This window comes from Cherax quadricarinatus, chromosome 93 (genome assembly GCF_038502225.1).
Source record: "Cherax quadricarinatus isolate ZL_2023a chromosome 93, ASM3850222v1, whole genome shotgun sequence".
NCBI lineage: Eukaryota > Metazoa > Arthropoda > Malacostraca > Decapoda > Parastacidae > Cherax > Cherax quadricarinatus.
The window spans coordinates 950,487-962,464 of NC_091384.1; the positions used below are offsets into that span (position 1 = coordinate 950,487).

The 11,978-nt window shown below is 40.4% G+C and overlaps 1 protein-coding gene across 8 annotated transcripts in view; it reads left to right on the forward strand.

Annotated features, from left to right (window-relative positions):
* LOC128703421 (4-hydroxyphenylpyruvate dioxygenase-like protein) overlaps positions 1-8,133 on the forward strand; it is a 49,208-nt gene extending 41,075 nt beyond the window's left edge. For 6 of the 8 annotated variants that reach the window (XM_070104552.1, XM_070104553.1, XM_070104556.1 and 3 more), the window contains 4 exons: positions 654-817; positions 3,183-3,334; positions 4,755-4,891; positions 6,572-8,133. In XM_070104552.1, coding sequence (XP_069960653.1) covers positions 654-817; positions 3,183-3,334; positions 4,755-4,891; positions 6,572-6,728 — 610 coding nt within the window. In that variant the 3' untranslated portion in view covers positions 6,729-8,133. The remainder of the gene's footprint in view (positions 1-653; positions 818-3,182; positions 3,335-4,754; positions 4,892-6,571) is intronic. The other 2 variants (XM_070104554.1, XM_070104555.1) reach the window with 2 other exon arrangements.
* The last annotated feature ends 3,845 nt before the right edge of the window (positions 8,134-11,978 follow it).

An 11,978-nucleotide genomic window follows, 5' to 3' on the forward strand; every position in this document is an offset into this window, starting at 1 on the left:
TGAACAATACAGTGGACCCCTGCCTAACGATCAGCTCCCAACTCGACCAGTTATGTAAGTGTGTTTTTGTAAGTGCTTTTGTATGTGAATTTTTGGGGGTCTGAAACAGACTAATCTATTTCACAATATTCCGTATGGGAACAAATTCGGTTGGTAATGGCACCCGAACAGACGTCTGAAATGAAATAATATCGTTAGGCGAGGGTCCACTGTATTTTCTTATAATCATAAGGAAGTGCTAAACCCATAGGGGTCATACAGTACCTGGGGGGGATAGGGGTACTTGGGTTTAATGTAGCTACAAAGATGTAATTACTAAGGGATATACTATACTTTCACAGCAATAAACCATTAATTCTATTTAAAAATTCTAGTTTTTGTATAGAAAGAAGCTCACTTGAAGAAATCAATGAAGCAAGAAATATATTTTAACCTCTGAGATCCTCGTCATCATATCTGCTAAAGAGGACCTCAGTTAGGTCAAAATATATGGTATGCTTTTACTTCCTGTTTCATTTATGCCTCTGAATGCATTTCTCTAGTTCCATTGCCTAATATTCATTACAAACATTGCATATTAAGTTTTGTTGCACGTTAATAATTCAACATTCATAAATTCTGCTTAATAAGTCAGTCTCACTGTTGTTGAACAGCAAGGAGAGTACCGAGGAAGGTTTTGTGCTGGGTGACAATATAGGTTTGCGACTGAAGGCTATGGAGTACTGGAGGTGTGCTGAAACTGGTCTTACCACACCTGAAGCCGCCACAGGTGACTCCTCACTCAAACTGGTCATTGGTGAGCCTCTGCCAAACATTAGTAAGTATTATACAACACAAATTCTGTACATATGTACTCACATAAAAAAACGGCCTCCCAAAAAATAGTAATGTGTAATTTTGCAAATTTTTATTTGCCATTTTTTTGGAGAAGGTGAATGTATTCAGATATTTGGGAGTGGACGTGTCAGCGGATGAGTCTATGAAAGATGAGGTGAATCATAGAATTGATGAGGGGAAAAGGGTGAGTGGTGCACTTAGGAGTCTGTGGAGACAAAGAACTTTGTCCTTGGAGGCAAAGAGGGGAATGTATGAGAGTATAGTTTTACCAATGCTCTTATATGGGTGTGAAGCATGGGTGATGAATGTTGCAGCGAGGAGAAGGCTGGAGGCAGTGGAGATGTCATGTCTGAGGGCAATGTGTGGTGTGAATATAATGCAGAGAATTCATAGTTTGGAAGTTAGGAGGAGGTGCGGGATTACCAAAACTGTTGTCCAGAGGGCTGAGGAAGGGTTGTTGAGGTGGTTCGGACATGTAGAGAGAATGGAGCGAAACAGAGTGACTTCAAGAGTGTATCAGTCTGTAGTGGAAGGAAGGCGGGGTAGGGGTCGGCCTAGGAAAGGTTGGAGGGAGGGGGTAAAGGAGGTTTTGTGTGCGAGGGGCTTGGACTTCCAGCAGGCATGCGTGAGCGTGTTTGATAGGAGTGAATGGAGACAAATGGTTTTTAATACTTTACGTGCTGTTGGAGTGTGAGCAAAGTAACATTTATGAAGGGATTCAGGGAAACCGGCAGGCCGGACTTGAGTCTTGGAGATGGGAAGTACAGTGCCTGCACTCTGAAGGAGGGGTGTTAATGTTGCAGTTTAAAAACTGTAGTGTAAAGCACCCTTCTGGCAAGACAGTGATGGAGTGAATGATGGTGAAAGTTTTTCTTTTTCGGGCCACCCTGCCTTGGTGGGAATCGGCCAGTGTGATAATAAAAAAAAATAAAATAAAAAAAAAATACATGTAATTTTTTTAACTTGCACCAGAACTAAAATTTTCACGAATTTACAGAACTGTATTTTAGTTTTCCTTCATGTGACAAATCTTGAGTTGCTCATCTTCTGCATATATGTATAGTACTCGATTTTGATTGACTTAATTCCTTTAAGTCGAGAATAGTTATTGTGTATTATTATTAGGGGCCTTATAGTAACTGTGAGAATAGGAGGCAATCAGGTTCCTTGGATCAAGAGCCCCTCACTGACATCAAGGCACAATGCTCGAGGGGCACCATCCAGTATAGACACCTGAAATTCAATCTATTCTTTAAGTGAGGACTGCTTGTATTTAATATGTATGTGTATTCCCCTAATATGTTTTTTTACAGTTAAATTTGCAGGAGCTCTTATCTTACCTCAGCTCATTTACAGGCTAAGGGCTGTTATCCTAGCCCAGCTCATTTACAGGCTACAGTCTGTTATCCTACCCCAGATCATTTACAGGCTATGGTCTCTTATCCTACCTCATCTCATTTACAGGCTATAGTCTGTTATCCTACCCCAGCTCATTTACAGGATATGGGCTGTTATGCTACCCCAGCTCATTTACAGGATACGGGCTGTTATGTTACCCCAGCTCATTTACAGGATACGGGCTGTTATGCTACCCTAGCTCATTTACAGGATACGAGCTGTTATGCTACCCCAGCTCATTTACAGGATATGGGCTGTTATGCTACCCCAGCTCATTTACAGGCTAAGGGCTGTTATCCCACCCTAGCTCATTTACAGGCTAAGGGCTGTTATCCTACCCCAGCTCATTTACAGGCTAACAGCTGTTATCCTATCTCAGCTGGAGAACAGTCCTGGGTCCAGGGAACTGGAGTTAGTTTTCCCAACTGATTACCTCCTAGTCAAACCCTGCAGTATGACTCGGTGGGAGACGGCCAACTTGTTGAAAAAAAAAAAAATAATAATAATATATTATCTCCTTTATAGTATAATAATAAGGTATTAGAAGGACCCCAATGGAAATAAGTCACTTTGTCTGACTTTTTGGGGTTATCCCAGGTTCTCTACATATCTGCTGGCTGTTATGTATGATAATCTATGTAACTGTATTTGTGTATACCTGAATAAACTTACTTACACAGATTGAGCATGTTGTTTATAATGATAATGATAATAAATACAGTGAACCCTCTATTAGATGGACTAAATAGAGGAAACTAGTGGCTAGTAATAGCAACTGTGGTGACCAGAGAAAAGATTTTTTTGTTGTGATTGTAACAATAATGAACAGTTCCATGACCAAATGACTTTGTCCATTGTTTCCAAATCTACTGACCCAGCAGATTTTGTTATGTATTTCCCAAATAGAGGGTTTACTATAATAGTAATAATAATAATAATAATTTCAGGCGAGAGCCATGTTAATACTTTTCTTCAAGAACATAAGGGTGCAGGAATACAACACATTGCATTGTACACACCCACCATAACGGCTACTGTTAAGTATATGAGTGACAATGGTGTCACGTTTCGCAAACCTCCGCCAGTTTATTATGAAGAGGTATGTGGTGTTTCTGCATTTATTTATATTCACCTCAATTGAAGATTCCTCTCATAAAGCAGAACTGTTCATCTTTGCAATCTGTTTATGTTATACTTTACTATACCTTAGAGTAAGAGATATTTTCTTGCATATTCAATACTACTGTGATTAATATTTACAGTATAACAATAACAGAAATGCTATTGCTACTGCAGATACAAATAATACAATACTTTACTCACGAAATCATAATAACATGAGTTTTAGAATTCCCCTACCATGGGTTCAGACCTCACCTGTTTGATTTAATACAATACTTACCACAGATTCAGACCTCACCTGTTTGATTTAATACAATACTTACCACAGATTCAGACCTCACCTATTCAGTGATTTAATACAATATTTACCATGGGTTCAGACCTCACCTGTTTGATTTAATACAATACTTACCACAGATTCAGACCTCACCTATTCAGTGATTTAATACAATATTTACCATGGGTTCAGACCTCACCTGTTTGATTTAATACAATACTTACCACAGATTCAGACCTCACCTATTCGGTGATTTAATACGGTACCTTAATCACATGAATGCTATGAGAACATAGTTGACTTTTCACCTTACTCTTTATTTCTGAGGTCAGGTGTAACTACAGTGTTGTGGGTATACATAATCTCTTATTTATTATAAAAATATTAGTGTACTGTTTCCAAATTTTCTAAATATTAGTGTATTTCCATTCTTAAAAAACATTGTTTTGATTATTCCTGTATTTTTTACATACACGAAAAAGTGCTAGAATTGTAGGGACCATGCAGTACCTTGGGAGTGGGAGGTAATTAGGTTTGATCCAAGGTAGAGGGTAGCTCCAGTTCCTTGGATCAAGAGCCTTTTACTGTCATCAAGGCAGACCCTTAAAATTCTGAAGTGGAATAGATTTCCTGACTGGGATGATGCCGTCTAACCTAGGAAAAGTTGGGCTACAGTTCTATTCCCATACATAATTTAGTTTCCTCAACTCCTCAGCATGCCTCTGGCAATACACTGATGAAATGAGAGATGATGAAATTGTTTCTTTTTTGGGTCACCGTGCTTGGGTGGGAATGGCCGATGTGTTAAAAAAAAACAAAAAAAAACACTGGCAGTTAGAAATCCATAAGTTGCTTGATCTGAACTTAAGGGAATACTGATATTTGATTTCAGTAGTAAAAAAATAATTGTGTACTCTAGTTGCATCAGTGTAATGGACAATTGTCACATTAGTTGTACATGTGTCCTTTTACCTAACAAATTGCCAGTAATTCTACCTTTTTCTAATGAACAATTGTCAATGAGAGACCTTACCTTACTAACAGACAACAATACATCTCTACATTAACCCTCTTTATCTGACATAACAACTACATTAACCCTTGTTATCTGACATAACAGGGTATTAAACTGGAAGAAATTGAAGAGGCTGGTTATGGCAAGGAGATTAATGATTTTAAGGCACTGGGCATCTTACTGGATACCGAAGCAGACGAATCAAACGACTTCGGAAATACTGAAACACGTGAGAAAAAGAGGTAAGGACTGTACATGTAAACATGTGGTGCAAGAATGGTATATAATACCTACTCCAAGGTTGAGGGGCTGATTGCCTCATCTTCTGTACATAGTCTTACTGTCTTTAAGTTATGTCCTAGAATTTGTATTGATAAAGCCACTGGATGGCGAAACGTCTACAATAAAGATACCCAGATGTTGCACATGTGTCTTAATTTCAACATGTAAACATGTAGAAAGCAAGAGCAGCAAAAGGCAGAGAGGTACAAGAGCGCAATGTATGGAGACTTTTGGAATGCCCTGTTGAATCTAAGAATGGGAAAAACAAGAAGTGATTTGGAAGTACGAGACTAGAGCAGAACAAAAGTTACAGTGGTGAGTGTGTGTAAGTGTGCAAGTATGTGTGAGAGTATGTGTGTGTAAGTGTGCAAGTGTGTGTGAGAGTATGTGTGTGTGCACACATGCATTCATGTGCATGTGCACATGCTAGCCTAAACTAGAAAGCAGTGCATCAGGATTATTATTATTATCTTCTGGGGAAACACTATACCTGTAGGGGTTAACAGTACTTAGGAAATAGGAGGAAAGAATGGGTAGCTCCAATTCCTTGGATCAGTAGCCTTACCTGTATCAAGATGCCATCCTTAAAGGATGATGGAAGGTAAAGGGTGGTGTTGAGGGATGGCCATAGGCTGGAAGGATTGAGGTCAGAGTTCATGAAGCAAATTGGTATTAGCTAAGAAATCCAAAAGTATCCGTAGCTAAGGTGGAGCCATCTAAGAGAAGACAGACAGGTAAGTATGACAGGTGACTGGAGAGGACATCTGAGGATAGAACAGAGAGCATCTGGAGGTACAGGAGTATGTGCAATAGACTAAACTGCAAGAGTGTCTGTGGCTCGATCCCCAGTATGAGTGGAAATGGGCATGTTTCCATACACTTGCTGCCCATGTTCACCTGGCAGTAAGTAGGTACCTGGGTATTAGTTGACTATTATGGGTTGCATCCTGGGGGTGGTGGTATACCTTAGATAGGGCTGGGCTTTGAAATGAGCTGAGGTAGGGTAACAGTTCTTGGCCTGTAACATTGATTTGTGTAAAAGAAAAAAAAAATCAACCAATTTTCTAGGGTACTATAGGACACTCAGCCTCTTACTAACAAGTACATTATCAAATACAGTAGAACCTCAAATATCGAACTTTCTTCGGTCCAGAAGTCTGTTCGAGTGCCTTTACCGAATGAATTTATTCCCATCAGGAATAATGTAAATTAGATTAGTCCATTTCAGACCCTTAAAAATACACTTATAAAAGCACTTACAAAAATACACTTACATAATTGGTTGTGTTGGGAGCAGTTCGATTTTTGAGGTTCCACTGTAATATCGAACTCTTCCAGTGGGACAAAATTTAATGGGAGATTGCTCAATGAGGCTTCAATGATTTTGATAATTTATGCATTCAGTCTTTAAAGTGTTGAAACATTAATACATACTGTAGTATAAATGAGGATTTTGTATTTTTGCATACATGATATAAGACTATGTGGATATTAACACTTACATATACAGTACTGTACGTATATCATTTGTAATAAATAACTGACCTAAAATAAAATAAAAAATAAAAGAAGTTAATTTGGTCAAAACTAAACATGTTGTCTTTAGTGATTTTTAAAGCTGGGATCATTCCGTTTTTCAGGCACTTGATGCAGGTATTCACGACTCCCATCTTTAAAGAAGATACATTCTTCTTAGAAGTAATCCAGCGATGTGGTGCAACAGGATTTGGTGCAGGAAATATAACAGCACTGGCAAGGTCCATTATACTTTATAAACAACAGCAAGAAAGTAGTTAAGTGTCAGTGTAAGTGCATCAGTCAGGCAGCAGCAACATGTCTGGTTCAGGCATTACTCTATATTGTAATAATGTTAGTAGAATTACCAACAGTATGTTAGGTAAAAGAACACAAGTGCAACTAATGTGACATTTTATTGTGGCAACATTTCACTCTCCAGGAGCGAATGTACTTACATACACAAACCTTCACTGATCTACATTTTCCTTCCTTTTTCATCAGCCAGGTTTTCAACAGCCAGGTTGCATTGAATGTTTCCAAGCTACTTGCACAAACTAACACTAGAGTCGCCATCGCATCCAGCACTTCCATAAGGGATCTAACCAGCAGAAAATCGAACCACCACGAACCAGTCAATGCAGGAGATTACACTATACCTTGTGGAGGCTGTGACAGGATACATATATGTAGGTGAAACAGCAAGGAACCTCGAAACACGCCTCATTGAACACATTAATGCATGTAGGAATGATAACTTGAACAATGCCTACGTACAACACTGGAATTCCACCAATCACCTCATGAAATTCAACGATGCCCAACTAGTGATCAGAGAGCATAATTTCCATAGTCATAAACCCGCGGTCATAGAGTCTCATAGACTCTATGACCGCGGGTTCAATCCCGGCCGGGGGTATGGTTTGTTTGCAATTGTGTCATTACGATTTCTTGAGTCATGTTCCATAGTCATAAATGCCTTGAATCATCATTAATTGCTGTTTCTAACACTATCAAGCAAAATAAAGGCAGCTTCACCATCTCTGAAGTATTAGCAAAAATCCTCCTCAAAACAATAAACCTTGCTGTCACATAATCTCTGGTGCTAATACTACACAAGAACATAAGAGAGGAGGAACACTGAAACAAACCTTCGCAAATCCAACCACTAACAGAAATATTTGTCTAACCTATTTTTATGCTACCCAAGTAATAGCTTTTATCACCTTTTATTCATATGCAAGTTGATTGTTCTACCATATGTATTACTACTACAACTACAACTAATATTACTACTACTACTACAACTAATATTACTACTACTACTACAACTAATATTACTACTCCTACTACTAATACAACTAATATTACTACTACTACTACTACTTCCACCACTAGTATTACACCTCACTCTAAGCCTATATATACCCTCTGTGTCCATGTATTGTTTGTAACGGCTTGATAAAACTCCTGGAGAGCAAAACGTTGCCACAATAAAATGTCACATTAGTTGCACTTGCTGTACATAGTGACTGTCAGTCACTATGTACATAGTCACATTGTTGTAAATAGTGGCTGTCAGTCACCATGTACATAGTCACATTGTTGTACATAGTGGCTGTCAGTCACCATGTACATAGTCACACTGTTGTACATAGTGACTATCAGTCACTATGTACATAGTCACATTGATGTACATAGTGGCTAGTCACTATGTGCAACTCTTGGGTATCATAGTGACTGATCCCAAGACTATGTACATAGTCTAATTTATCAACATAGTGGCTCTCAGTCACTATGTACATAGTCACACTGTTGTACATAGTGACTATCAGTCACTATGTACATAGTCACGTTGTTGTACATAGTGGCTGTCAGTCACTATGTACATAGTCACATTGTTGTACATAGTGACTGTCAGTCACTATGTACATAGTCACATTGTTGTACATAGTGACTGTCAGTCACTATGTACATAGTCACATTGTTGTACATAGTGACTGTCAGTCACTATGTACATAGTCACATTGTTGTACATAGTGACTGTCAGTCACTATGTACATAGTCACATTGTTGTACATAGTGGCTGTCAGTCACTATGTACATAGTCACACTGTTGTACATAGTGACTATCAGTCACTATGTACATAGTCACATTGTTGTACATAGTGGCTGTCAGTCACTATGTACATAGTCACATTGTTGTACATAGTGACTGTCAGTCACTATGTACATAGTCACATTGTTGTACATAGTGACTGTCAGTCACTATGTACATAGTCACATTGTTGTACATAGTGACTATCAGTCACTATGTACATAGTCACATTGTTGTACATAGTGGCTGTCAGTCACTATGTACATAGTCACATTGTTGTACATAGTGACTGTCAGTCACTATGTACATAGTCACACTGTTGTACATAGTGACTATCAGTCACTATGTACATAGTCACATTGTTGTACATAGTGGCTGTCAGTCACTATGTACATAGTCACATTGTTGTACATAGTGACTGTCAGTCACTATGTACATAGTCACATTGTTGTACATAGTGACTGTCAGTCACTATGTACATAGTCACATTGTTGTACATAGTGACTGTCAGTCACTATGTACATAGTCACATTGTTGTACATAGTGACTGTCAGTCACTATGTACATAGTCACATTGTTGTACATAGTGACTGTCAGTCACTATGTACATAGTCACATTGTTGTACATAGTGACTGTCAGTCACTATGTACATAGTCACATTGTTGTACATAGTGACTGTCAGTCACTATGTACATAGTCATTAGACTTGTCTTTGATGTTAAGTATTGAAGTATAGTAAAACAGGTAATGCCTTAATAGTATAAATTTCTTTATAATAATTTAAATATATTCTCAAAGCACAAATGAAAAAGCCAATAAACAATATGATGTAAGAACAAAAGTTGAATAAACACATATAGAATAATTTTTCTTTGGATATTTCTTATAAACTATTAATTTGAAACAAATTAATGTTTCCTCAAGTGACATGTGTCATAATAATCCTAAATTGAGGATAATTAATGTCATGATTATTCAGGTTGGTGATAGGGTTAGTTTTCAATGTGTGTGTGTGAGTGGGGGGGGGATGATGGGTCACCTGTGTTGCAGCACAGGTTTCTTAATAAGGCATATTGTAGGTCTGGTGTATTTGTTGCGAATTGTATTATGGGTGATTGTCATTAAGCTTGGTGCATTATTGTGTTGAGGTTGTAATTTTAGGAGTTTTGTTTATAGCCATTTTGTGGCCTTTGTTATTATAACTTTATTCCTTTTTAAATTGTGATATGTTTTAAAAACTTGTATATAGTAGACTGTCAGATGTTGCCTGGATTGTTTTGTGTTCATATATTGTTTTACTGATGTTGTCCTTGTTCATTATTTATATATGTACCTATTAATATTTGTACATGAAGTTTTAAATAAAATATAAAAAAAAAAAAAAATTTGAAACAAATTTGAACTCATTAAAAGAATATTAATGTTAGTCTTTCATCAGTCTCTATCTTTGTTGTCTTCAAGTTTAAAAAAGGTTCAAAATGTTTAAGTATTTTATTGCAATTTAAAATGCTATTGCGACATAAGATGATATTACAGTACTACATATATAAAAACTATTATATACTAGAACTACAATGCATACGAAATATATTAACAAATCATGTCAATATTGACAGTGTGACCAAAATGATTTGAGACATGATTTGACATAATGATTTAGAAATCCATGAATTACTGGATGGCACTTTTAAAATTGTTAACCTGGGAGTCTCAACACTTTTGTTGTGGAAAAAGGCACTTCTGTACAGTTCAGGACATGTGCTACGAGTGGCGAATGTTGTGCACTTTCTAGCGGCCTCTCAACACATTCTGAATATAGCAGCAGCTGGGAGTGCACATTATTATTTTTTGCCTCTACAGCTGCCTCACACCAGGGAATTAAAAAAACGGAAACAGTCACCATTTTTCATTCAATAGTTGTTTTGCCAGAAGTGTGTTGACATTACAGTTTAATGTGGCGATATTGCAGTTTAACTGTAACATTCCCATCCCTCCTTCCAAGTGCAGCCACTGTCCTGCACACCAAGTGCAGCCACTGTCCTGCCCACCAAATGCAGCCACTGTCCTGCACACCAAGTGCAGCCACTGTCCTGCCCACCAAGTGCAGCCACTGTCCTACATGCCAAGTGCAGCCACTGTCCTGCCCACCAAGTGCAGCCACTGTCCTGCCCACCAAGTGCAGCCACTGTCCTACATGCCAAGTGCAGCCACTGTCCTGCCCACCAAGTGCAGCCACTGTCCTGCTCACCAAGTGCAGCCACTGTCCTGCTCACCAAGTGCAGCCACTGTCCTGCCCACCAAGTGCAGCCACTGTCCTGCACACCAAGTGCAGCCACTGTCCTGCCCACCAAGTGCAGCCACTGTCCTGCACACCAAGTGCAGCCACTGTCCTGCACACCAAGTGCAGCCACTGTCCTGCACACCAAGTGCAGCCACTGTCCTGCACACCAAGTGCAGCCACTGTCCTGCACACCAAGTGCAGCCACTGTCCTGCACACCAAGTGCAGCCACTGTCCTGCACACCAAGTGCAGCCACTGTCCTGCCCACCAAGTGCAGCCACTGTCCTGCACACCAAGTGCAGCCACTGTCCTGCACACCAAGTGCAGCCACTGTCCTGCCCACCAAGTGCAGCCACTGTCCTGCCCACCAAGTGCAGCCACTGTCCTGCCCACCAAGTGCAGCCACTGTCCTGCCCACCAAGTGCAGCCACTGTCCTGCACACCAAGTGCAGCCACTGTCCTGCCCACCAAGTGCAGCCACTGTCCTGCACACCAAGTGCAGCCACTGTCCTGCACACCAAGTGCAGCCACTGTCCTGCCCACCAAGTGCAGCCACTGTCCTGCACACCAAGTGCAGCCACTGTCCTGCACACCAAGTGCAGCCACTGTCCTGCCCACCAAGTGCAGCCACTGTCCTGCACACCAAGTGCAGCCACTGTCCTGCACACCAAGTGCAGCCACTGTCCTGCACACCAAGTGCAGCCACTGTCCTGCACACCAAGTGCAGCCACTGTCCTGCACACCAAGTGCAGCCACTGTCCTGCCCACCAAGTGCAGCCACTGTCCTGCCCACCAAGTGCAGCCACTGTCCTGCACACCAAGTGCAGCCACTGTCCTGCACACCAAGTGCAGCCACTGTCCTGCACACCAAGTGCAGCCACTGTCCTGCACACCAAGTGCAGCCACTGTCCTGCACACCAAGTGCAGCCACTGTCCTGCACACCAAGTGCAGCCACTGTCCTGCACACCAAGTGCAGCCACTGTCCTGCCCACCAAGTGCAGCCACTGTCCTGCATGCCAAGTGCAGCCACTGTCCTGCCCACCAAGTGCAGCCACTGTCCTGCATGCCAAGTGCAGCCACTGTCCTGCCCACCAAGTGCAGCCACTGTCCTGCATGCCAAGTGCAGCCACTGTCCTGCCCACCAAGTGCAGC